This window comes from Crotalus tigris, unplaced genomic scaffold (genome assembly GCF_016545835.1).
Source record: "Crotalus tigris isolate CLP2741 ecotype Arizona unplaced genomic scaffold, ASM1654583v1 scf7180000017607.2124824, whole genome shotgun sequence".
In the NCBI taxonomy this organism is placed as follows: Eukaryota; Metazoa; Chordata; class Lepidosauria; order Squamata; family Viperidae; genus Crotalus; species Crotalus tigris.
In genome coordinates, this window is record NW_024096509.1 from 1,650,816 (window position 1) to 1,677,024 (window position 26,209).

At 39.9% G+C, this 26,209-nt stretch overlaps 2 protein-coding genes across 2 annotated transcripts in view; both read right to left on the bottom strand.

Moving 5' to 3' along the window:
• The window catches only part of CWF19L2 (CWF19 like cell cycle control factor 2), a 98,777-nt gene extending 75,299 nt beyond the window's left edge, over positions 1–23,478 (bottom strand). Inside the window, exons 1-2 of the mRNA XM_039322126.1 lie at positions 23,334–23,478; positions 9,160–9,270 (exon numbers count right to left, since the gene is read on the bottom strand). Coding sequence (XP_039178060.1) covers positions 9,160–9,270; positions 23,334–23,417 — 195 coding nt within the window. The 5' untranslated portion in view covers positions 23,418–23,478. The remainder of the gene's footprint in view (positions 1–9,159; positions 9,271–23,333) is intronic.
• LOC120298392 lies at positions 2,355–9,153 on the bottom strand. The gene is made up of 2 exons (XM_039322135.1): positions 4,436–9,153; positions 2,355–3,884 (listed from the first exon to the last, which is right to left on the bottom strand). The coding sequence occupies exon 1, from the start codon at positions 6,108–6,110 to the stop codon at positions 4,941–4,943; it is 1,170 nt and encodes a 389-aa protein (XP_039178069.1). The 5' UTR covers positions 6,111–9,153; the 3' UTR covers positions 2,355–3,884; positions 4,436–4,940.
• Positions 23,479–26,209: the final 2,731 nt, after the last annotated feature.

Here is a 26,209-nt window from a genome sequence, read left to right on the forward strand (position 1 = left end):
TTCTCACACCCCTTACAAAAGTTTGAAATAATGGCAACGAATTATTCATATAGACTATAATTTTCAAAACCCAAGTTTTCGCACCCCCTGGAATATCATCTTGCACCCCCAGGGAGTGCGAGCACCCTCAGTTGGGACCTGACGCAATGGTTAAAGCATCAAGCTAGAAACTGGAAGAGCACGAGCTCTAGTCCCACCCTAGGCACAAAGCCATTTGGCTGATCTTGGGCCAGTCCCTCTCTCTCTCTCTCAGCCCTAGGAAGCAGGCAGTGGCAAGCCATTTCTGAAATCTTGCTAAGAAAACTGCAGGGACTTGTCCAGGCAGTCACCAAGAGTCAAATCTGACTTGAAGGCACCACCAGAAAAAGACCTCTACATTTAGATGAACAGTTAGAATTTTATACTATGCAGCCAGTGACAAACTTCACTATATTTAGACATGAGATCTGCTGCAATATTGGATTTTGCATATTTTTCCTGTTCTGCTCATACTTCTGCCCCATTTTAACTACTACACCAGAATTGTGCCATTGTAAAATATATATTGTTATCACCCATACCATTATGATGGGATGAAAAGCTCCCGTCATACCCTTTGTAACTATAACTCATTATGCCCTATGTTATTTGAACTTCAGCTCTATTGTTTTAATGCTTATTTAATACAGTAAAGTGTCGCCTTCAGAACCAGTTATTTGGGAGATGAAGGGATTATATGTTCCCCTGAACAGCAAATCAAGTACATCAAGAAATGCAATGGGAAGGAAGAAATAATTGCTTGATAATGACCTTGGATAAAAAGAGAGGTAAAATAATTTCGCTTTGGCAAAATGTATCTCATCCTATTTCTTCCACTTCTGCAGAGCCTATCACTGCCAAATAAAGAGTTGAACTGTTTATTCTTATTATCAAAATTACTTTGGTCAGGTTGCTCCTGGCTGCAAATGTGCACTAGAACTAGGAATCACACTCACCAGTTATCTGGAGCCCTTGGGAGGAAGAGGGTTGCTGTAAGAAAAGCTCTGAATAATCACTTTCACTACTTGTAACAGGTTTTCTTTCAGGTAACCCTTCATTCCCTGCTCAGGACCCTTCAGCTGCATTTCTCCATTTTTTCATTCCTTATCAGCACCAGCAGCCAGTGAATTGGGAAATGTTATGTAGCAATTGGAGACAATTATATATATGTTATATATATATATATATATAACATATGACTGAAGCAACACAGAAGCATTTGTGATAAAGAAAAGGCATAAAGATAGTTTTCCACTCTTCTTTTTCAGATGACTACTTATGAGAATTTTTCTTTATTATAGTGGCATTGTTCATTCTTTCCTCCACTATCCCTCTAGCTTCTCCCACTTTCTGCTTTTGAATTTATCTCTAGTTTTAGAGAATGACATTCAACAATTTATAGAGAGCTCTCTTTATACTATTTCCCCATTCTCATTCTTTACCTTCCATTCTTTTTCTTTGTCTCATATGGAAGGATTGATGAACTGTTTTTTTAACTCTGGATTCTTTAAGTATGTTTGCAAAGCAAATATTCCTCATTACTAGCTGTGGAGGCAATGCAGAAGATCATTATTTTGAGGAGTTCACTGACATGTTGATTTTTCCTTCATATTAAGGAAAGTCTAGCAGTTTAGAGCACATTCTGAACTAGGCTACTTGTTTTTCACTCTTGCTTTCTGAATAAAAGGGAAGGGGGATCTTCATATAATTTCAAAGCTGCAAAAGTCTCAGACTTTCAATTCCCTTCCAGAAGTCATGTGCCAGTCAGTCAAGGTCAAGTCTTGCAGTTTCCTGACCACAGCAGGGTGATGAAACAGGTTTTGAAGATTTTTGGGGGGTGCATTGTGTGGAGCTTCTATAACAGTGGTTCTCAACCTTTTTAATGCCGCGACCCCCAACCGGTCCTAAGTCGAGGATTACTCAACCGGTCGTAAGTCGAGGACTACTCAACTAGTGCAGCACCGTTTGCAGAATGGGACTTTTGGCGGGCTCAGCAGGGCAGAGACAGCCTGGACAATTCCTATTGGCTTTTGAAAGCCAATAAAATTAGACTCTATTCAAGAGTCTATTCTATTGGCTTTCAAAAGCCAATAGAATAAAAGGGAGTAGCACAGCTAAGGAAAAGGGGAAAAAATGGTGGACTGCGTTGTTTGGCGACCCCCGTGAAATGGTTGTTCGACCCCAAATGGGGTCCTGACCCATAGGTTGAGAACCACTGTTCTATAATGACAGCACAAATGCCCCAAGGGAGGCCATTTTCTATAGTACCTAGCATTAGGTAGTATAGAAAATGGCCTCCCTTGGGGCATTTGTGCTATCATTAGTAAGGTGCTCCTGGCAGCTTATAAGAGGCAATTGTTCCTTTAGATCCAAAGACAACACCTCTCCTGCTTCTCCTGCCTCAGCGAAAGGCAGTCACTCAAAAAACCTGACCCATCCCATATACTGTATGGCTTTATAAGTCATTACCAGCACCTTGAATTGAAACTAGAAGCAAAGTAGCAATCACTGCTGCTCACAGAGCAGTGGTATAACATGTGCTGATTGAAGAACTCACATAACTGCCCATACCACTGCATTTTGAACCAGTTATAGATTCCAGATGCTCTTCAAGCACAATCCCTCATTGTATTTTAGCATTACAGTATAGCATTGCAGTAATCCATTCTGAAAGTGATCAGGCCACGAATGACTGAAAGTGAATCCTCCTGATGCAGGAATGGAAACAACTGGAAATACAATCTGAAACTGACCAAGGTTAACCTAGCCACAACTGCCACTCCTAGCCACTACTTGATTCATGTTCATAGGAACCTGGGCTCCCTTGCAGAGGAGATGCTATCGCTGTATGTCTTGGTTGTTCCATGTCTACATTATTTTAATAGTTTCTAATTTTCTCTCCTTCCTCTGAACTTATTCCAGAACAGTTTACCTTGGCTATTCCAATCTTTTCATTCTTATTCTCATATGTCAGTATAGCGCAGGGCTCTTCACTAGATATTAACTAGTAAGAGAGACTGATCACAAATTTCCCAATATCCACCTATACTTTTGTTCATTTTTTACATTCCTCTAATTCTCACTCTTTTTTCTCACTCCTAGGTGACTATCAGTTCCAGACCTTTGCCAATTCTTCTTCCTTTCATGTCTACAGAAAATTAATAACTTTTAAAAAGGGTTTTAAAATATGTTTAATTTAATTAATGATTTAGAGGAGGGGGGTCTAATAGATGACTATTGCAGATTAATACCTTTGTTAAATCATTACGTACATATCCTCAGCTCATTGTTTCAATTGGATTGTGTTGATCCTTTAGTGCTAATATTTGCTTACTGAGTTCTAAACTAATCTTATTTGGATTATTTGTAATTATTGGTGGCAAGAGGTATTTTGTACATCTTAATAATATGTAACAATTACATTGTCATTATCTATGCTGAACATCAATTCAACATTTCACAATTATTTCTTCCATTTGCTTTGATGTTCCAGAATTTGTTTTTAAATTCAAAAACTATTTATTTTTTGCTAACCCAACGGAAAATTCGTATCCTGGGACTTAGACTGAATTTGGCTTGTACTTCCTATTATCACATTTTGAAGCACTTGCCCCATTTTGCTTTTTCTAAAAATTCATTGTTAAAACCTGAAATTTTACAGAGCATGTATTTAAACTTGCTTGTTCTCTTGGATTTTTTTTCCCCGATTACAGAAAGATGATGAATGAAAAGGGGCGTTGTCTTACCTGAACGCCTTTTCTCAGCATGATGATGGATAATCCACGGATTGGGTTTCCTGAAGTCCCTTCTACCCAATTAGACTTGCAAGATAGCCATGCCTCTTGCTGGGTCACGTTTACCCAGTTCTGACAAGGGCGAAACAGCAGACAAAGTCAGACGCATTGGTACCCAGACTCCTGCCACAGTGCCCATCAATCATCAAAGGGCGGGAGTGGATTATCCATCATCATACTGAGAAAAGGCGTTCAGGTAAGACAACGCCCCTTCTCCAGCATGAGGATGGATAATCCACAGATTAGGACATACCAAAGCCTGCCTGTCCCTAGGGGGGGGTAACAGGCAGGGCCTGTGGTGCAGGAGATGCGACAACCCGCTGTAATACTCTAAGGCCAAAAGTAGCATCTGCCGAAGCAAACCTATCAATTCTATAGTGACGAATAAATGGGGAAGGGGATGACCAGGTCGCCGCCTGACAGATTTCGTCAATGAGTGGCCTAGGCCGCAGAGGTGGCCGCACTACAGGTAGAATGGGCCGTGATACGTGAAGGAATGGCTAAGGACTGTGATTGGTATGCCCTGGCAATACAAGCCTTAATCCACTGGGCAATAGTGGAAGATGAGACCCTGAGTCCCATAGAGGAAGGATTGAAGGAAAGGAAAAGTGCCTCTGACTTACAGAAAGTAGCAGTCCTTTTAAGATAAATGCGGAGTGCCCTGCGGACATCCAAGGTGTCCCAGCTGCGTTCCAAGTCATGGGGTGGTCTAGGGCAGAAGCTCGGCAACACCACCTCCTGGGACCAATGAAACAAGGAGTTCACCTTAGGAATGAAGGTGGGATCTAGTCGCAGTATTATGCAATCAAGCCAAAACAGGCAGAGATCCTCCCTGACCGAGAGGGCCGTCAGTTCAGATATGCGTCTGGCCGAAGTCATTGCTACCAGAAAGGCTACTTTCATGGATAAAATATTGAGATCATAAGATTGAAGCGGTTCGAAGGGCGACCCGGTAAGGGCCTGTAAAACCTTCGAAAGATCCCAAGAGGGGTACCGATGAATGGTTGGAGGTCTAGTATTAATTGCCCCTTTGATGAACGAATGGACCATCGGATGATGCGCTAGTGAGGAAGAGTCGTCACAAGAGAGTACCGTGGCCAAGGCCGCAACCTGCCTCTTGATGGTGATCTATTCCATCCAGTAAAAACTGTAGAACTTGAGGCACAGTGAGAGATGACAACTGGACCTGATGCTTGACATCCAAGATAGAAAACTCCTCCAAGTGGAGTCATAAACTCTATTTGTTGACGAACGTCTAGACGCTTGAATCATATCAATGACTCTCCGAGGGTAAGCTTCCTCAGTCAGACATCTCCGCTCAAGCACCATACGGTCAACTGTAGCCATTGAGGGTCGGGGTGCTGGAGCGCCCCTTGACTGAGTGTTACTAGGCCCGGAGGTATCTTCCACAGTGCCGATACTGACAGACTCATGAGATTGGCGAACCACGGATGCGTTGGCCAATGAGGAGCTATGAGAACCACCTCCGCCTTCTCTTGTAGAATCTTGCGGATGACAGCCGGAAGAAGGGGGAACGGAGGAAAAGCGTAGAGAAGGCCCCGGGGCCACGGTATGGGCAGAGCATCTACTCCCTCCAACTCCGGTGACGGGAATCGGGAAAAAAATCTTGGGAGTTGGGAGTTCACTGCTGAGGTGAACAAATCCAGAACTGGATGCCCCACTCTGTGAGATATTTCCAGGAACAGCTCTGGATCCAGACGCCACACTGAATGATCCACCGTCACCCTGCTGAGGGCATCTGCCTGCTGATTGATTGACCCCGAGATGTGATCCGCCTTGATTGAGGCTAGATTGGCCTCTGCCCAGGAACAGAGCAGTCTGGCTTCCGTCATCAGAGAACTTGACCTGGTTCCCCCTGGACGATTCACATGGGCTTTGGCTGCTATGTTGTCCGTTGAGGACAAGAACATGCTGACCTCTCACCTTGTGACTGAAATGACACAACGCCAGATGAATTGCCCTGAGTTCCAGCCAATTTATATTGTGTTTCAAATCCTCTTTAGACCATCTCCCCTGGGCTATCTGATACTGGAGGTGTGCCCCCCAACCGAAGAGACTGGTGTCTGTGGTGAGAACGATCCGTGACCGTTCTCTGAATTCTGAGCCCTGGCAATGGCCCGAGAACTCCACCATCTGAGTGACTTCGATACCAGGGGAGTCAACCTCACCTGCCTGTTGGAGGATGTTAGCTTTCGTCTCTGAAAGGGGAGAAGGAACCACTGAAGAGCTCTGGAGTGTAGTCTGCTTCCAGGGTACGATGGCAATGCAGGAGATCATATTGCCTAAAAGCTGGGAGAGAGTAAGGAGGGGAACCGTCCTGGTGGACCAAGGCCCTGAGACTGGCTATGCGATCTGGCGATAGGTAGACCATGCAGTGTATTGTATCTATCACTGCTCCCAAATGAAGGAGCCGCATGGATGGGATCAGCTGGCTCTTGAGGAAATTCACAGAAAACCCGTAGTTCTGTAGCACCTCTAGGGTACGGCCCACCTCCGACCGTGCAGCCGGGACAGACACTGACTGAATGAGGATATCATCCAGGTAACACTGGATCCGAATGGAATCCAGTCTGAGCTGAACTGCCAGAACCTCGGGGCAGATGAAAGGCCAAACGGAAGCGCTCTGTATTGATAGTGATAAGATCTGTAGCAGAATCTGAGAAACCTGCGATGTGGTGGAAATATTGGACTATGTAGGTACGCCTCCATGAGATCGATGGACATCAGGAGGTCGTTCCTTCGTATGCTGGCCAAAATGGATTGCAGGATTTGCATCTTTAATTTTTTGTATATCAGGTAATAATTTAACCATTTTAGATCCAGAATGGCCCTCCATCCTCCCGAGGTCTTTGGAACTATAAAGAGGATTGAGTAAAACCCTCGTCACCTCTGATCGGGAGGGACTGGTTCCATTGCATTTATTTCCATAAGATGGGAAATGGCCTCCTTCATGAGAATCCGTTTTGACGGGTTTGAAGGAGTTGGACACTGAATGAACTGGTTTGCCGGTTTTGAAAGAAACTCCAAGGTCAGGCCATTGGTGATGGTGGACAAGACCCAGCGTCAAGACCCAGCGTCGGTGGTAATGTGCTCCCAGTTCTGAGAGAACAGGGAGAGCCGGCCGCCTGTGGGGGGGTCCTTCCCCAGAGTCACTTATTCCTCCGATAGGGATGGCCCCCCGCGCCCCGAAAGGGCCGCTTAGCCTGTGGTTGTTGCCTGGGCTTTGGCACGAAGCAGTCCATTTGACGGTCCGATCTGGGAGGAAAAGAGCATGTGGGTTGTGGCCAATCAGAACCCTGGGTGTTGCCCTGGAACCCCTGTCTGCGATAGAAAGGGGCAGGCTTTCTGTCTGATCGTCTGGCCTGGTGAGCAAGAACCTTTTTCTTGTCCTTGTTCTCTATCAAATAGGGCTCCAGGACATCCCCGAATAATTTTCCACCAGAATAAGGGGCAGTGGTCAAGCATCCTTTGGATTTTAAATCCGCCTGCCATTGCTTCAGCCAAAGCATCTGCCTGGTAGAAACGTTGGCTGTGATCGCCCTGGCTGAAAATCTGGCGGCGTGCAACATGGTATCGGCCATGTATTCAACCGTCGCTAATAACTTACAAGTCTGGGAAAAGCGGTCCAATGTGAAACACTGGAAGGACTGGAAAAACCAGTATGGGCTCCTTGCAAGGGAGCTAGGCCTAAGACCTTTCAGCGCAAGTCTGAGAATGGGTCTGGGAAAAAAAGGTTAGGCGCTGAGGCCCAGTGTGAGACTGTAGAGCAGTGGTTCTCAACCTTTCTAATGCTGCGACCCCATAATACAGTTCCCCATGTTGTGGTGACCCCCAACCACTTATACATCACCGGGTGCCAGGGGCGTGGCCAAAGAAAAGGGGAAAAAATGGCGGACAGCCTTGTTTGGTGACCCCCGTGAAATGGTCGTTCGACCCCAAATGGGGTCCCGACCCACAGGTTGAGAACCACTGCTGTAGAGACTGGTAAGACCAGTATGTGAAATAAAAAGCTCCCAATGACAAGGCAATCCAATTTTACTGTCACAATATATTGCCAGAGGCAATGTCAGTGGGTGAGGCTGAGGTGGAAACAGATGTGATTGTGACTATTTTCACACACTCAGCCCTCCTGAAAAAATGGCGGCCTCAGCCGCGTGGTGAGGCCAGAAGTAATCAGAATCTTTCTCTTAAACTAAATGATTCACCCAAAATTAAAGCTCCCTTCACTTGTTCACTAATTTAATAGCAGAGAAATTTCATGAAAACAGGGAAAAAAACACTCAACTGATGATTGGCAGTCACGTGTAGCCTAGGCGCGGGCCTACAAAAATGGCGGCCGCCCACCACGTGTACACTCTCAAATGTCTGGAAGCACAGGCCTCAAAAACAAAATGGCGGACGCCAGCCATGCAATGCTCTGCCACTAGCCAATTCTCCGGTTAAGAAGCCCTGACAATCAGCTGTCCTTTGGCTCTCCACGGAGGCCCGCCGACCAGCTAAGGCAAACAGAAAGCCACGCGGCTTCTGAAAAAGCTCCCAAAAGATAACACAAGCCTCATGCTGAGGCTTGCAGGAGAAGCGGATCTGACCAAAATAGTGGCCGCCAGCCATGGGGCGATCCGCCGGTATCCGCAATCCTCCGGTAAGAAGCCCCGACAATCAGCTGTCGTTCGGGGTCTCCACGGAGGCCCACCGATCAGCTGAGGCAAGCAGAAAACTCCGTGGCTTCTGAAAAGGGCTCCTAAAAGAGAAACTCAAGCCTCGTGCTGAGGCTTGCAGCAATAGGGAGGGGGGGAAGTGGAATGGAGACGGAACAAGAAGCACAAGGATTCAGCAAACTTAAAGGTAAACTAAAGGGGAAAGGAATGATAATCCACGGATGGGGAAAATGGAAAATTTACAACCTGAATCTGGAGATCTGAACCAATGCGCCTTGTCTGGGTAAAGACTAAGTCGGAACTGGGTAAACATGACCCAGAAAGAGGCGTGGCTATCTCACAGACTTAATCTAATTGGTTAGAAGGGACTTCAGGAAACCCAATCCATGGATTATCCATCCTCATGCTGGAGAAGTATTTTGGTGATGGTAATAGCAATGCAGTCATTTCCGCATCATGTAATATTTCATCTCTTTTTAATTGAATTAAGCAATATTTTGATATTATTTTTAAATGACTGTTACCTGTTCAGCATAACTAGAATGGAAACAAGTGGGCAAATCTTTTGCTTATTCACAAATTAAAAATGATTGCAACAGCAATATCAGCAATCTTTTAAAACATGACTTTCCCAGAGTCATTAATATATTGCCCATTGCAAGTCTTACCTTTTTCATTTTTTCTAAACGCTCGTTCACATCATTCAGCATCCAAGTATCTTCCCCTCGCAATCGCTTCAGTTCCCTGCGTCTTTCATCTTTTTCATAATTAGCTTTTGCCTAAAGTGGAAAAAGGGACATGGATAATGCAGCAAATTGCAAATATGTGTATAAAGTAATACTTAGCTTTTCAGTGAAATACTCAATTTGGAATAAATCAGTGATGCTCCATTATATCTCAGAGATACTTGATTACACCAAATCAACAAAGCATAAGACTAGCCGGAGAGTTTTAAAAGAAAAAGAATTATAGTGAGTTTAATTTTGCTCTTATGATCTAGAAATTATAATACGCCTATGAATGCTTAAGGAAAAGAAAATTGAATTCCAAAACCTAAAGTAAATCATCCTATTTATCAAAGAATATGTTTACTGAAATCTAAATCTTCACAAGCTAAGACTTATTCAAATATTGTATTACATTCAGGCCCGTGTGCACACACACACACACACACACACACACACACACACAAATATAATTGTGGAATTGCACTGCTTGGAATCCTAGACTGGCATATTCTTTTTTCCTTTTTACTGTATATTTTTCTAATCATATGCATGCCTCCTAAATGATTTGCTATTGTTATTGTTTCCCATACCCATTGGGAACAATGTAATGACAATATCTTTGCTACACTATTCCAATTACTTTAGCCTCCCTAAAATATTTATGTTACCTAGATATGGCTTACCTAGTTTAAAATATGCTATTAGAATTTTTATTTTAGAATTTTTCCAAATGGGTCTGTTTTATTCTCAATTTAAAATAATTTAGTTATTTTTGCAAAACACAAAGCGCGTGAAATGGATACTTCTCAAAGCCCTATCCCTGTGCAGATATGGGCTTTGAGAAGAACCCAGTTTTGTACATATCACCATATCAAGGTTTAGGACTAAAATAAGTGCAACCCAAATATAGTTGCTCAAACAAACAGCTCTGGGCTACTGTCTTCTCTTCCCTCCTGTAAAGATAATCAGTAATAAAAAAAAGTATGGAGCCAGTTTAAGGTAGTATAGATTATTTCCAGTATCTTTCTATCACAGGCAATACCTTTAAGTTCTACTGTTCCAGGCACATGAGGAATGTTTAATAAGATGCTCAAATATAAATATACTCACATATCAATAAGAACATTCAGAAGGAAGATATCCTGTTTCTTAAAATCTCATGCCCACATGGCAACGGGCTAGTTTTCACTGAGTCAACAAATATAATTATGAATTATCATTTTCAAAACTGCAACTTCAGCATTCAATAACAGAAGGCTGTCCAGCACCATGTCCACCTCTTACTAAAAAGCCACAATAGATTAGCCCTTTTATTATAAATTAGCCATAGTTCACATTTACTAGTTAGGAATCTATATATTAATAGATGTCAGATCATACAGTTGACAGCTTGACAGAATTATGTATTTGGATTTAGCAACAGATCTCTGGATGATCTGCTGAAGAGAAAATCAGGGCAAAGTGTCCATTTCCAAAAGCTTCTTGTGTAGGAGGGTCCATTTGTGCTGTTCAGTTCTGGCACTCAAATCAAATATCTGGATATGAGATTCTTTATTCATAAATGCGTATCTGAAATACCTTATTTTGCATTCAAATCCAAAAAGGTGTTTTAGAGCATGAAGGGACACAAATGTACCACCATTCTGCATTTATTAACAGAGCTACATCTTTTTCTATGATTATGTAATCCTAAGAAAAGAAGCTATTCCCATGGTCCTTTGCACTCTGAAATGCCTTTTGTGGAGAAAATTCACAATTCCACACAGCTCTAGTATCTTATATACTAGGCTCAGCTAAATGGGTGTTAGTATAGATTTCTGCAAATTAAAAGTCTGCCCAAAACTTCTAAAATATAGGCAATGTCTGTCACCTGACACTGAATAGGAAATTACATGTACCCATTCTTTTAAATACACCAACTCTGTTAGCAAAAAATCTCTAGAAAGAAGGAAAGAAAATCTCCCATTTTATTTTCTTACAATATTCTAATTATTCATCCATGTATGTTTTAAAAATAACATTGTTAAATATCACAATGTAAATGAACAGGAAAATACTTTAAATAGAGTCTTCTTGAATAGTGATTTAAATTGACATCTTATAATTAAGTCCAAGTAAGTCATATGCCATGGTTCCAACAGATGAAACTCTTCAAAAGAACTTCGAGGCATTGTTTACCTTAAAGAATCTTTTATTCGAGAAACAAAGTATCCGCACTACATAGTTAAAGCCAAAAACTGAATTCCCCTCCTCTGGGCACAAAGTAACACAGCACAATTCCCTCCTCAAATTAACAGTCATAAATCACATTCCCCAATTAGCTTGAAGCATGGGCTTTCTCCCCAGCTTTCCAGCCCGCCAAATCTTTATCAACTCTGGACACAATAACCTTGGATTCCCATGGCTGAGTTATTATTGTTATGACTAACTGGACTCTCATCCACATTCCCCCTCCCAGGATCAACTAAGAGTAAAAAGAGTAAAATGGCTGCATTTCCATCTGTTGTCAAAGCAAGAACATCCGATGTTAGCATGCTGATATCATAAAGATACAGTTCTAAATATATTACTTATGAAAATGACCAATAAATTTATAAAGATAAATACAAAATAGATATGGTAAAATAACATTTTTCTTTTCTACATGTTTTAATATCTAATGTTTTAATATCACTTCAAAGTAAAGCTTCTCATTTACCAAAGTACTGTAATCAAATATGATAGAATCAATTCAACTGTGAATCACAAGTTTCAGGAGCATTCAAATATAATTGATTGATGGGAACTTCCACGTGGAACTTTCAAAGGACACAAGGTTCACAAGCCTTTCTGATCACTTTCAGAAATTGCTCATTAATTACTTCTAAGCTAATTACAGACCTTTGGAATACAAGTTTGAAAATGCTGAGTAAATCTGCTTTCAATCTTGAACGAAAGAAAATTTATTCATAAACTTAAGAATTTAAAGAATCTGAAATAAACAGCAAAAAAACTAAATAAGATTTTGATCTTAGAAAGTTATAAACAAACTAGGGGTCAAGCTAGAATTGGAATACTGAAATTTTTGTATATTTTGGAATGATAAAGTACAAACAACTTCTTATGAAAAATATATTGCTTTGGTTTTACAAGACAAAAGGAGGACAAGTAATTTCATGATTTCAAAATGTGGACACTAGAGGGAATTAAGTTTTTTCATCACAAGCCTTTAAAAAGTTGCAAAACATTGCAACAATAAAAAAACTGAAGGAGAATTTTGAAGAATGGGAATCAGAAAATAGCCACAGTATCAACAATGTCAGTAATGCCGTCTATGTCCAAAAGATGTTATTGAACAAATAACAGATGTACAACACATTTTATCCGACAAGATAAAATGGTATGGAAAGTGGGTTTACAACTGACAAGAGAATGACTTACAAAAGGATGTTTCACTTAATTTATAAAATAAACTGGATAAGGTTTTAAATTTTAAAAGGAAAATACAAATGATAAACCAAGAGAGTGACCTGAATAATTTTTGCTATGGGATTTTCCTATTGGGTTGTTAAAGCTTTGGAGAATTCTGACAAAGGGATAAAGAAGAAATGAAGAGAAATCAAGTCCTGTGACAATATTTGAATGAACTACATATTAAGACTATTAGCAGTAAAATAAATATAAAGTTGGTTTATTTGATCAAAATTAAAACAAAGTATGTTAATTCTGGCAACCCTTTTGGACCTTCTAACCCCCAACTGAAAATATGTTTTATGGATTTGTTTATGGATAAGAGATGGGATATGAAGAGATAAACATTTGTAATCTTAGAAGAGATGAAGAGTTATTAAATCTGTTTATACATAATAAAAGTTGGAAGTCACTTTATGTATTCTTTTTTCTTTATTATATTCTTACTTTTTCTTCTCTGTTATACTTTTTATTCCTTTCTATTCTCTTTTCTTGTCTTAAACCACAAAGTTTAGTTTGTATTAGATTTTACTATTATAATCAAAATCAATAAAAAATACATATATACATATATATAAAATCAATAAATCAATGACATAACTTTCTATAAAATAAATATAAAATATAAAAAATCTAAATGAAATAAATATTAGTTATGCCATAGAAGGAATGACAGTTCCACAGATGTGCCTCTAACATCCCCTCAGGCACCACCACTTTTTTCAAAAAATATCCCAGAATTTGCAGTTCTCCTAAACTAGTTTCTATTTTGATGACTGTCACAAATCAGTGAGCAGAACATAAGTAAGTCTTGTCACTCTCCTTTTCACATATTTCAATACTACTCTTCACAAGGACAGAGAGACCCTGTTCTAAATAGATTTTCCATAATTCCCTCTGGCAGTCAGCACTGAGGGAATTCATAAGTATAGTAACAAGACATCTTGTGCTGATTTAGCAATGTCCTTCAATGTTTGGCCCCATGTACTCTTCCATTTATCAGATATGATGGTTTCAACTTAAAAATTTAAACAGTTGTTGTTTTCTATCATACCATAATAACCAAGCAGATAGGCATATATGTTATGTGATTGTAGGACTTTTGCTGAAGATGGGCATCCTTTACTCACATTGTGATATTCTGATGATACGTGTCTCTATACATTATTCATAGAGTTTTCATTCCTGCCTAGCAACAGAGAATAATGAAACTCCAGATAATAAGACCTTGAAAAAGCTAACATCTGACATGCATAAAAGCCTGTCTGCCATTTTGCACAAAGTAAATCCCCCCCCCAAAATCCACTACCACCCAAGTTCACAAACATTTTATTTCAGATACCATGATCTGCTCTCTTTTTAGCCATAATAGATACATAAAATTAAGGCTAACAGGATTATGGATAAACAGTACTACTTAATTTCATTAGTTCCTAGTTGCGGAATGGCAAAAATGGGACATCACAAAATAAACACAAACTGATAACATAAAATTCTTACTCTATTTCCATGCTTCAATGCTACCCAAATCATCTGATAAGTCTCTAATTCAAAACAGATTTAGGAATGAGCTATTTAACCCAGTTAAAGTTACATACTGAAATACCTAAGGCTGGAAGAATTATTGAATTTACAATAGTGAATAAACTTTCCTTATCTTTTTCAATAGAGGCCAGGCTTAAAATTAACAAATAGGGCAAATGAATACATCCTATTACAATAACTACAACTATAAACATATTATATATAATAGGATTATGTTCTCCTAATAGCCTTGTTTTCATTTAATGCTATCTTGGGCAAATGAAATTCAATGCCTAATTTTAGATGTTGTTTACTTTTTCAGGGGCATAAATACTCGGTATTCAAAGTTTGTGCTCATTAATTTTTGAATACATATTTGAATTTCATTAAGAAGATACACAAACACACAGGGCACAGAGCCACCTTGAGTAGGAAGTGAATTATTTTAGAGTTGTTTGCTGTCAATCTATGTAACTTATTAATTGTAAAAAAGCTAGTAAACCATGAAGAACATACTTTTATTTATTATTATTTACACATATATAATATTAACACCTACTTAATATTAACTTTAAAATATTAGCTAAAATTGGTATGGTCCTGTTCATATAAGACTTGCTTGATTAGCTAATGACAAATGGTAACAGTTCAGGAACTAACTGCATCTATACCAGTGGTTCTCAATCTTTTTAGACTGGCGACCCCGGTCATAAGCAGGCGGCGCGCATGCGTGGTGCCGCCCCCTGCGTGGTGCGCATGTGCGGTGCCACCCCTGCGCAGCGCACATGCGTGGTGGCGCCCCATGTGCTGCCCCGTGTGGCACACATGCGTGGCAGCGCCCATGCGCCCATGCGCAGTGCGCATGTGCGGCGGGCCCCCCTGCGATGCCCCATGCGCGGCACGCATGCACGGCGGCGCTCCGTGGCGCCCCCTGCACGGCACGCATGCGCGACAGCGCCCCCTGCGCCGGCTGAGAAACAAATGGCGGATCACGTTGTTTGGCGACCCCCGTGAAATGGTCGTTCGACCCCAAATGGGGTCGCGACCCACAGGTTGAGAACCGCTGATCTATACAGTTCTGAACTACTCACAGTTTATCCACCCAACATTACTCTTTCCCCAGGATTTGGTTCAGGTTTCCAAAGAAAAGAAACTTCAATATTTCATTAGCTATATGGAAACAACCAGACTAGAGTAAAACGTTTTCATTTTCCTTTCCTAAGTAAGCTTCAGGAATAAATTTATCAAGCAATGCCAGCAATTATTTCGGGGTTACATCTGGACTGATTTAGGGTTAATTTGAGGTGATTTCATCATTTCTGGTTCATGTTGGATAATTGCTTCTTGATTCTAAAGTATAGTAAATATATAACTATTGATTGAAACACAAATAATAAAGATTAACTCAACAAGATACAAATCCACCATAAAACAAAGATCAGTATTCTCCAAATATGTGCGCTCTTCCCTCCAGCCAATATTTTAGAGTCACAACTGACATTATTCCCTATCAGCAGACATCTGGAAATTCAAAGAATAGGGTGGCAGGTTGATAATTGGTATCTGAAGGATACCAGGCTGGAGAAAACTGGCATTTTAGAAGTGCATTGTATTTATTTATTTGTTTGTTTGTTTGTTTGTTTGTTTGGCTGCCCATCTTATCATATCAAAATAAGAAAAATATAAACCTTTGAAATTTTTCTTAATTGACTCCCATTTAAGCAACTGTTAGAAAGCCCAATCACATTTCTAGCAATAGCACAGCATTATATGGTTTTTTCTAATGAACCATCCATATCAAGCAGCCTTGGTATTTTTTTTTTAAAGTCAATTAATTTACTGCCACTGCTAAGAGCCTCCAACATCTCCAAGTCTAGTTCTGTTGAGAGACCCTTGGTCTTCTAAGATATATTAATAGCGTTGCCAATCTTATTAAGAATTATTTATTCATCCATGTTATTCATTTGTGAGTATTGGAACAATATCTATACATATACCTAGCATTATCATACAAACATAAGCAGAATTATTTAGAAACACAAGAATATATGCTTACAATTACATGTTAGAATGGCCTTACAAGAAATGTAGAGAAGTTCGCTGTAGATTAGCACCTATGATATGGCTCAAGTCTCTCTCAAATAAAGCTTGATTCTTGGGACTTTACAGACAAAATGTAACTTGTTTGACAAGAATACAGAAATGATTTCCCATTATTCTCTTTGTGTTTTTTTATCTTCCTATTGAATCTTACAGCCCTGGATCTTCTGCAGGGTTTCCTATTCAAGTTATGATCAGGTCATGTGATCAAAACTGGGATGCTTAACAGCCCATCTACACTTACAATATTTAACTGTGTACTTCAACTCCCCCCAAAACTGGGATGCTTAACAGCCCATCTACACTTACAATATTTAACTGTGTACTTCAACTCCCCCCATCTCTGCCCTTTGGCATCTCTTCCGTACCCTGCCATTTCACACTCCACCCTGTACCAATGCTGCCCTACACTTCACTGCTCCTGCCACCCACAGCTGATCTTAGCTGTCTTCTTCCTCCCAGTGCTGATGAGATACATCTGACCTGGATCTTCACGAAAATGCAACATTATCAAAAAGTGCCTAACCACTCCATCCGCTACAGCACAACTAACACAAGCTATGAAAATAATACTACAAAAAAAAGCTCTGAAACAACCAACAGACTATTATAACTACACAGTATCACTGTAGCGCAGGGGTTCCCAACCTGTGGGCTGTGGCCACGAGTGGCTGGCCGGTGCTCACGTGTGTGTGTGTGTATCCACACAGCCCCGTTCATGCAAGCATCGCCACAAGCATCGTAGGTGTTTGCAGCCCCATTCACGTAAGCAATGGATGCTCATGTGCACGCACATGTGTGCATCCCCTGCACAAACATATCCCTTCTTTTCCCCCTTCCTCTGCTCTGGGCCGCCAACCCCAAGAAATTTTCAAAAAAAAAAAAACACCAAGAAAGTCCAGTTGCCTTTTGGAAAACGCACCTTTGGGACAATTATGACTTGGATAATTGAGAATTTACATAGACATAAACCAACTAAAACCCTCCAAAACATCCTAAGTGAAACCAAAACACAGTAACCTAAGAAGAAGAAAAAAACAGTGTCATCTACAACATTCAGTGTAAAGACCGTAACAACCTCTATGCAAGATGAATAAGCAGAATACTAGCAGAGTGTATCTGTGAACACCAACTAGCAGTCAGAAGACATGATGAAAACTGCTTAGTTTCACAACACAGAAACAGACTCACTCATAATTTTAACTGGGAAATTGTGAGCATCCTAGATCATGTTAAATCCAAAATTGCTAGGGAATTCCTAGAAGCTTGATATTCAGACAAATCAGCCATTAATAGACACATAAACATAAATCACATTTACATCCCATTCAAAAAGCACAATAAAAAAGCTTAAAAAGCCCAGGATACATCCTCTTCAGCAGCCTATTTGAGCAGCCCAGACAAGCAGGGATTAAACACCAGGTGAACAACCAAGCAGAAAACAATATCCTAATCAAGGAACTACCGTGTTTTCCCGAAAATAAGACCCGGTCTTTTTTCTTTTCTTTTCTTTTCTTTTCTTTTTTTTTTTTTTTGCCTTATAAAGAAGCACCAGGTTTTATTTTCAAGGGGCGTCTTTTCCACGGTCTCACCTTGCGGCAACGGCACCAACAGCCCTGCCCAGCTGGTCCACTTCTGCAGCTGAAAGAAATGCCTCTGCAGCTGAGAAGGAAATTCCAGCCTGCATTTCAGGCCTGCATTTCAGACCTCTGCAGCCGAGAACCAAGCTAAGGCCAGAGGCCGAAGGTCGAAGGCCTCTGGCAGTGAAATGCAGGCCAGAGCTCCATTCTCAGCTGCAGAGGCTTTCCTTTGGCCACAGAAGAAGTGAGCTGGCGAGGTGAGGTGAGGCAGGTGTTGAATCATGGGAGGTCTGGCTGCAACAGTAAGTGGTGCAGGTCATGTGGGGCAGCTCCACCCCCCAGCTTGATTTTTAGGCATGCACTTCATCCCAAAACTAGGCCTTATTTTGGGGGTAGGGCTTATATTAGGCCCATCCCCCAAAATCAAGCTAGGGCTTATTTTTAAGGTAGATCTTACTTTCGGGGAAACATGGTATTAAGGAGAAAACTATACCTTCCCCATACCAACACTGGCAGTGCAAGATACTCTACATCAGTGGTTCTCAGCCTTTTTATACGGTGACCCCGGTCATAAGGACGTGCCACGCATGCGCAGTGCCGCCCCATGCGCCACCCCATGCGCGTCGTGCATGCACGGTGCTGCCCCCATGCGCGGCGTGCATGTGCGATGGCACCCCGAGGGAAAAATGGCGGATCGCGTTGTTTGGCGACCCCCGTAAAATGGTCGTTCAATCCCAAATAGGGTCGCGACCTACAAGTTGAGAACCGCTGCTCTACATAAATGTGGAGACGCCTCACACTTACTAGCACTGATGATGTTACTTAGTTGGATAATGAAACATTTGCAAGCAAACAATAAAGGACAGAGAGCACCAAGATCCTTGCAGTTCAATTCTGGGCTACATATGTTCTACCTGCTCTTATTCATTCTTCACTTAACTGATCTTCAACATGTGTTACACTATTTTGAAATTACTGTACTTCACTTTGATTGCTGCTAGTTTTAATTTCTCCTGCCTTACAGTGGTTTCTATTCTTTTTGAACAACCTGCATCCTTCAATCATTATACTCCTATATAATGTGACAAAATGGCAACTGGCTAAATCTAACTTGCATGTGTTCTCTGGCTTTGTCTTTAATTGCTGTTCATATGATAGGATAAAAGGTTCAAACAACTGGAACCAGTCCCTGGTGCCCAAAAGGTTGGGGACCTCTGATCTAGTATATCCACAGATGACAAGGCAACTTGAAAGCAGGGCTGGGAGAAGATGTTTTCTCAAGGTGGCTCAACTGAATGTATGAATAAGTAGTGCTTTCTCATAGTTCCAATATGGAGCCTATCCTACATAAGTGTCCATTATACCTATTACATCATATTTCCATTTCTATAAAGATTCAAAATCATTTTACCTACTTACTGTATTCTGAATATGACAGAAAAATGTAGGCTGTATGACAGAAAAATACAGACTTTACTAGCTATCACTTTTCCTGATTTTCATTATTAGCTTAGAAGGCTGCATTACTGTAATGCTCTTGCTTCCTTTAAGAGCACGTCAGTCTTTATCTGAAGTATTCAAAGTTTTTGCTTTATATAAATCACTAATATTTCAGCCTTACAGTATTCTCATCACACACATGAAAATAGTTACTGGGGGCCCTTATCTAATCAAGCAGAATTCCAAGGTTTTCCCTGCAAAGTAACTATATTCCTGTATAATAAATTAAGTTTCAGGTCTGCTAATCATTTAGCAACAATTTTGTCATCACTGTTCAGTAAAGCTAAATTTTAAATAATGTTGATAGGAAGGTGTCTGTTTGGAAAACACACTGATACTTGAGTAAATAAAAGACAATAGAAAAAAAAGGATGTTGGAAGACAAAACAGCTTAATAGTATTTCTGATATGAACCATTGTTCAGTCACTTCTGATTCTTTGCAAGGATTTTCTGTCCATAATTGCTTCAAGTTCTTATAATCTCAAGCTCATATCAGAAATACTATTAAACTGTTTTGTCTTCCGACACCCTTTTTTCTATTGTCTTTGATTTCCTCAAGTATCAGTGTGTTTTCCAAACAGTCTTCATTACATATCAACATTTAAAATTTAGCTTTATTAATACATCCAGTGAACTGTCTAGTCTTCCCTCATATATTGAAATATTGATCCTTCAAGATATAATCAACAATTTTCTTCAGTATCACTGTTGGTTGACATTATCACCTGCAAAGGATAGGATAGGATAGGATAGGATAGAATAGGATAGGATAGGATAGGATAGGATAGGATAGGATACTTTATTGTCACTTTAAATGTACACTAATCAACATAAAAATGAAATTTCATTGCATTCAGCTCTCAAAAAATAGGATTATGCATATACACACATACACACATATGACAGAGAGAAATATCACAATCTAGTTCAAATGTATACATATACATGGCAAAAAAAAAAAAAATCCTGCGAATTTACAAGACGGATGCCATAGGGAACAAGCTATTACAGAATCTAGTAGTTCTGCTATAAATACTTCAAAACCTCCTTCCAGAGGGGAACAACAGAAACATCTGTGAAGTGGGTGTGTGGGGTCTCTAACAATGCTCCGAGCTCAAAGTACATAGCGCTTATAAGCAGTATCTTGAATAACGGGAAGCGAGCTTCGTACAATCTTCTCAGCTGTCCTTATCATTCTCTGTATGGACCTTCTCTCTGAGGCACTGCTACCACCAAACCGGAGAGTGATGCAGTTTGTTAAAACACTCTCAATCCTGCCTCTGTAAAATGTGGCCAGGACAGGAGAAAGATGTGCTTTCCTCATCCGACACAAGAAATGCAAACATAGGACTGCTAATTCTTTATCAACCATCTTAGTATAGTGGAATTCTGTGCTATTGATTCACACAGAAATTATTATATGCATTAGTGATCCTTGCTTTCCACAAGATTCTAAAAAATAGATTTTTCCATCATATTTTTGGCCTGAGTTCATTGTCTGTAATCTTACTTTGGTTTAGAATCTTTATTTTTATACTATTTCATTGTCCTTATTTCTGCTTTTTGTGAATTGCCAGAATCCTTTGGGATTGGAGTGGTCTACAATAAGTAAAACTACTACAATAATTTCACATCTCCTAATATAAGGATAGGAGCCATAAAATGCCCCCAAAATGTTTCTAATTTGTAGAACTTTTCCCACACTAATGGTGGGAAACCAACATAAAAAAAGAATTTCTTTCCATAAATAGTAATATTTTGCCAAAAATGAAACGATTATACCCTCTGGCTGCCTGAATTAATTATTCCCAAGTTTCCATGAGTGCATTCTTCTTTTTAGTTTTTTATAGACCCTCAAACTGATTCTTGAGCTAAACAATATTTGTGGAATAATCCTAAAGTACATTTTCTTATAATATCCCATTTTTTAATTTTTTTTTTAACTTGACACAGTTCTTGCAAACCGGTTGTGAAGTTTAAAACAGGTTCTGGCTCTCCTAATTTTCAATCTTACCAAGAATCTTATAGCTTGTGAATAAATATGTTGCAGGAGCTTAATAAAGGTTACAAATTCTGAATGCAATCATTTCTTTGGATCCTTTTCCACCTAAAGATACCACCTGACTTGCAAATAACACATATCTACATGTACATCAGAAGACACTTTCCCCTGACTCTAAGACCACCAAGGAGCAAAAAAGGAAATCATTTACTGATTGATATTTCTTACCCAACTTTTTGTTCAAAAACTCAAGTCCTTATAATTCCCTCCTTCCATTTTCCTTCACAGCAATAACTCTGTAAGGAAATAATAACCATCTATGGCAGATGGTGAACTTGTATCTGAATCCCTTTGTTCCCTGTACAAATTTCTCAGCCCATACTACTCTTTTGTCTTACACACAACTTAAAATGAACTATGAAATAAAAAAAACTAGGAGTACAAAAAAGGTAAGCATGATACTATGATAATCAATAAAGGAAAATATTTGTAGCTCAGGGTTGAAATGACAGGTCCTCAGTTCTCTCTGAGCTTGTTTTCTTGCAGATGTTTCATTACTCAAACTAGGTAACATCATCAGTACACTGAATAACAAAATAACAGAGTTGGAAAGGATCTTGGAGGTCTTCTAATCCAATCTTCTGCTCAAGCAGGAAACCCTTCTGCAGCATTCCAGACAAGTGGCTGTCCTTAAAAGCCTCTGAAGGCAAGCCATTCCACTGGTTAATTGTTTTCACTGTAAAGAAATTTCTCCATAGTTCTAGGTTGCTTCGCTCCTGGATTATTTTCCATCCATTGCTTCCTATCCTGCCTTCAGGTTCTTTGTGGCAGCCCCTCAAATATTGGAGCACTACTATCATGTCACCCCTAGTCCTTCTTTTCACTAGACTAGACAAACCCAATTCCTGCAGCTGTTCTTCATATGTTTTAGCCTCTAGCCCCCTAATAATCTTTGTTGCTCTTTTCTACACTCTTTCAAGAGTCTCTACATCTTTTTTATAATATAGTGACCAAAACTGAATGCAGTATTCTAAGTATGATCTTACCAAGGCTTTATAAAGCAATACTAGTACCTCACATGATCTTGATTCTATCGCTCTGTTAATGCAACTGAGGATTGTGTTGACTTTTTTGGCAGCTGCCACACCCTACTGGCTCATATTTAAGTGATTGTCCACTAAGACTCCAAGATACCTAGTTTGGGTAATGAAACATCTGCAGAAAACATGAAAACAACCAAGCTCAGAGGGCATCAAGGAACTCTCATTATGATACCCACTCAGAATGATTCAATGATGCATTAATACTTTGCCTACAATTTAAAGGGGACTTTGTACAAGACTAATTCTCTCATTTCCAATGAAATAGCAACAATCCAGTGGGAGAATTTAGTTGTAAATAAGACTAAACAGGTATTCGCAGATGCAAAAATACTTCCTTATGAAGATCCCTGAGAATGAAATAACAGTGGGTTTACTTTGATCATTTTACTTTGGTTACCACTCAGAGCATTTGGGTAGAGGGGGAGATCTATATTAATAAATGAATGGCCATTGCCTAGTCCTAGGGGGGTTCCCTGCCCCTCCCCGATTCCAAAACTGCCAGTGATTGCAATTCATGGGAGCATCTTTCTAGGAGCAATACGAGATGGCTTCATTGGTAAAACTACATTTCCCATAATTTCCGGGAAATGTTCGAAAAAAGATAAAGAAGCCCACTTATTACATCGGGCATCTAATCTGGCATAAGGCGCAGCCCTTCAAAACAAAGGATTTGTTTTTATGGCGACGTCTCCAAGCCGAGAGCCGAGGGGTCTAGACGGAAGGGCTCGGTCATGTCCTAAAGAGACAGCAAGGTAGGCGAGTCCCAAATCTGGAGTTTGCTTTAAAGATCAGAAACCCACGACTCCCCCAAGGAAGCCAGAGGAAGCGGAGCGAAAAGCCGAGCCGGTGGGTCACCTGCTGCAGCAGCGCCTCGCGCTGGCGACGCTTCTCTTCCTTACGCGCCGCTAAGACCCGCTCGCTTTCAAATCCAGTCGCCATGATAGTTTCGGGGGAAGGAGCTGCTACCGTAAAGGAAGCAAGCTAGTACGCCTGCGCAACGCGAAGTCGTCAAGCTCTCTAGAACCCATTATTGACTGCCTTTATTTCCGCGCATGCGTAGTCGGAATCTTCAGGACGTTAAGTAGTTGCTGATGCTTTTTCACCTTTTTGACAGCTACGGAGAATGGAATTGTTGCTACAGTATTCTGAAGTCTCTCCCTCGGTTCATTTTTATTTGTGGTGGCTTGATGTATTGTAGGCGTCCGTAATGTATTGTAAGAAGTATGGAAGTGGATATCACTACCGTTCAAACAATATATGATATATGACTTAGTGGCAGCCTTTAAAGTTTTTGCTTTGTCCATAGTACTACGTATAAAGTAGTCAAACAGTCCTATAGACTTTCCGTTTCTAGGAAAAGTATTTGAGACTAATAGTTCTGATTGGTAGACCGATGTTTCTGAATTGCAGCAACCTTAAGATGTGTGGCCTCCAACTCCCAGCCAACATGCTGGAGGCACTATAAAGGAATATATAAGTCTAAGTGTTACTGAAACCTACACAAAGTTGCTGAAGTTAAACTAACAGCATTTGCAATCTTGTCCATAATAGAATATCAAAATTGGAAGGGAGGTCTTCTAGTCCATCATACAGAACAGTTTTCCTTTTGGGGAAGAAAAAAAGAATTGGAATTAACATGACTCTGTTGGATAAACTTTTTAAAATTCAGTTGGAGTCCAGTTGAGAAATGTCTTTAAAGATGTGAAGCCAAAACAGCTCAGCGCACAAATCAAGCAGCGTGGCAGAATTTATCTTCATCTAAGAGAAAAAAATAGGACTAAATTTTGATAAACAGTTTGGTTAGACAGAACAAATGAGGGAAGGCTATGAATATTAATATTAATGACTGGATGGAGTCACTGAAGCAGTAGGTATGAACTTAAATGGACTCTAGAAGATGGTAGAGGACAGGAAGACCTGGAGGAACGTTGTCCATGAGGTCGCGATGGGTCGGATATGACTTCGGAATTAACAACAACAATGAATATTAATTATGATTATGACAAGCTAACTAAAGCTTGGCACATCAACTGGCACAATCGTAATTCTGTGTGCTGTAGTCTCAGTTTACCTGTTGGCATCACTCAGGAAGGGCTAGAGTAGAAACCTGGGTTCTACACTAGAACTGTAACATTCATGAAAATAGCTCTTCCATATTATTCATATAAAGTATTCTCATAATGGCTGGATTTGTGTGTTACATTAATCCATAACTGGTTTGCTTGATTTGGGTTTTGGGCCAATTCGGCTATTGTGTTTTTTAGCCATTGATTGTATGAACTATTCACTGTGATTTTTTCAATAATTCGTTGTGTGCATCACCCCATTGTGATTTACTGAATAAATGTTGATTAAGAAATCCAGTCATAATAGGCAATTATTGCAATCTATTCACTGTATTAGTAAAACAATGGTTAGGATCATCTAATGCAGATTAGAGATCTACCTTAAGGGAATATAGGGAAAGAGAAATGCCAGATATTCAAATTGTGACAACAGTAAAGAGAATTTCCAGGCATTCCTTTTCTTTGACCTGGCCCACCTGTAAGGACTATCAACACAGTCTTGGAAAGGTCCAAGGAATACAAAAAAGATTTTAATATATGCTTAATTGACTACAAAAAGGCCTTTAATTGTGTCAAACATATCAAATTATGGAATCTCTTTAGGAAGATGGGAATCCCAGAATATTTTCCTGCTGTTATGTGAAACCTATACACAGAGCAGAAGTCATAGTGAAACAGAATGCCTCTGGGTCGGTGAAGGAGTGAAACATGGCTGTATAATCTTTCCTTAATTATTTATTCAGTCTACATGCTGAATATGTATTAAAGGAAACTGGATTGGAAGAAGATGAGCATGGTTTTAAAAATAAAGGAAGAGACATCAATAGCCTACATTATGCTGATGACACTACTCTGATAGCTGAAAATGCAAATTATCTGCAAGCTTTAGTAATACAAGTCAGAGAGCTCAGTAGAAGAAAAACCAAGACTAAAATATAAAGAAAAGCAAACTAATAACAACAGGTATAGCAGCCAGCCTTAGAATTGACAGTGAATATAGCAAAGTGGTAGATAGCTTCTGCTTTTTACGATCAACCATCAAATATAAAAAAACAAGCATTCAAGAAATCTGTTGCATATTAATACTTGGTAGGGCAGCCATGAAAGTCTTGGGAAAGAGATTCAGATGCCTATAACAAAATTCTGAATAGTGCAAGCCATGGTTTTCCTGTGACACTCTAAAAAAATGAAAATTGGATTTTGAAGACGCAGGATAGGAAGAGTGTTGATTCTTTTAATTTTGGTATAGGAGAAGACTCCTGAGAATACCACAGGCAGCTGAGAAAGTAAACTAATGGTTCATCAAACAAATCAACTGTCACTAGAGGCACAAATGATCAGGCTCAAATTATTCTACTTTAGACATATTATGTGAAGGTACTGAGAAAGGGGAAAGAAGAGGATGACCAGCAGGAAAGAATAACGGGCAGTAAGAATAACTTTAAGGAACAGGAGAAAGAGCCACAACTAAGACAATGATTAGATAAAAGAAATCCAATTGTACACTATTGGAAGTGCTGAAAGATCAGATTGGGGCAGATCCTTATGGAGAAATGGTTGCTAAGAGTTAACAATGACCCGATGGCAATAACAGATTAAATCAATATATAAATAAAAAATTAATAAATCTCAAATAACTGCATTATTTGATTAATTAATCTTAAA

What these genes read in the sequence shown, in the direction of transcription:
- LOC120298392 (XM_039322135.1), bottom strand. Translation starts at nt 6,110, where the DNA reads ATGATCTCCTGCATTGCCATCGTACCCTGGAAGCAGACTACACTCCAG.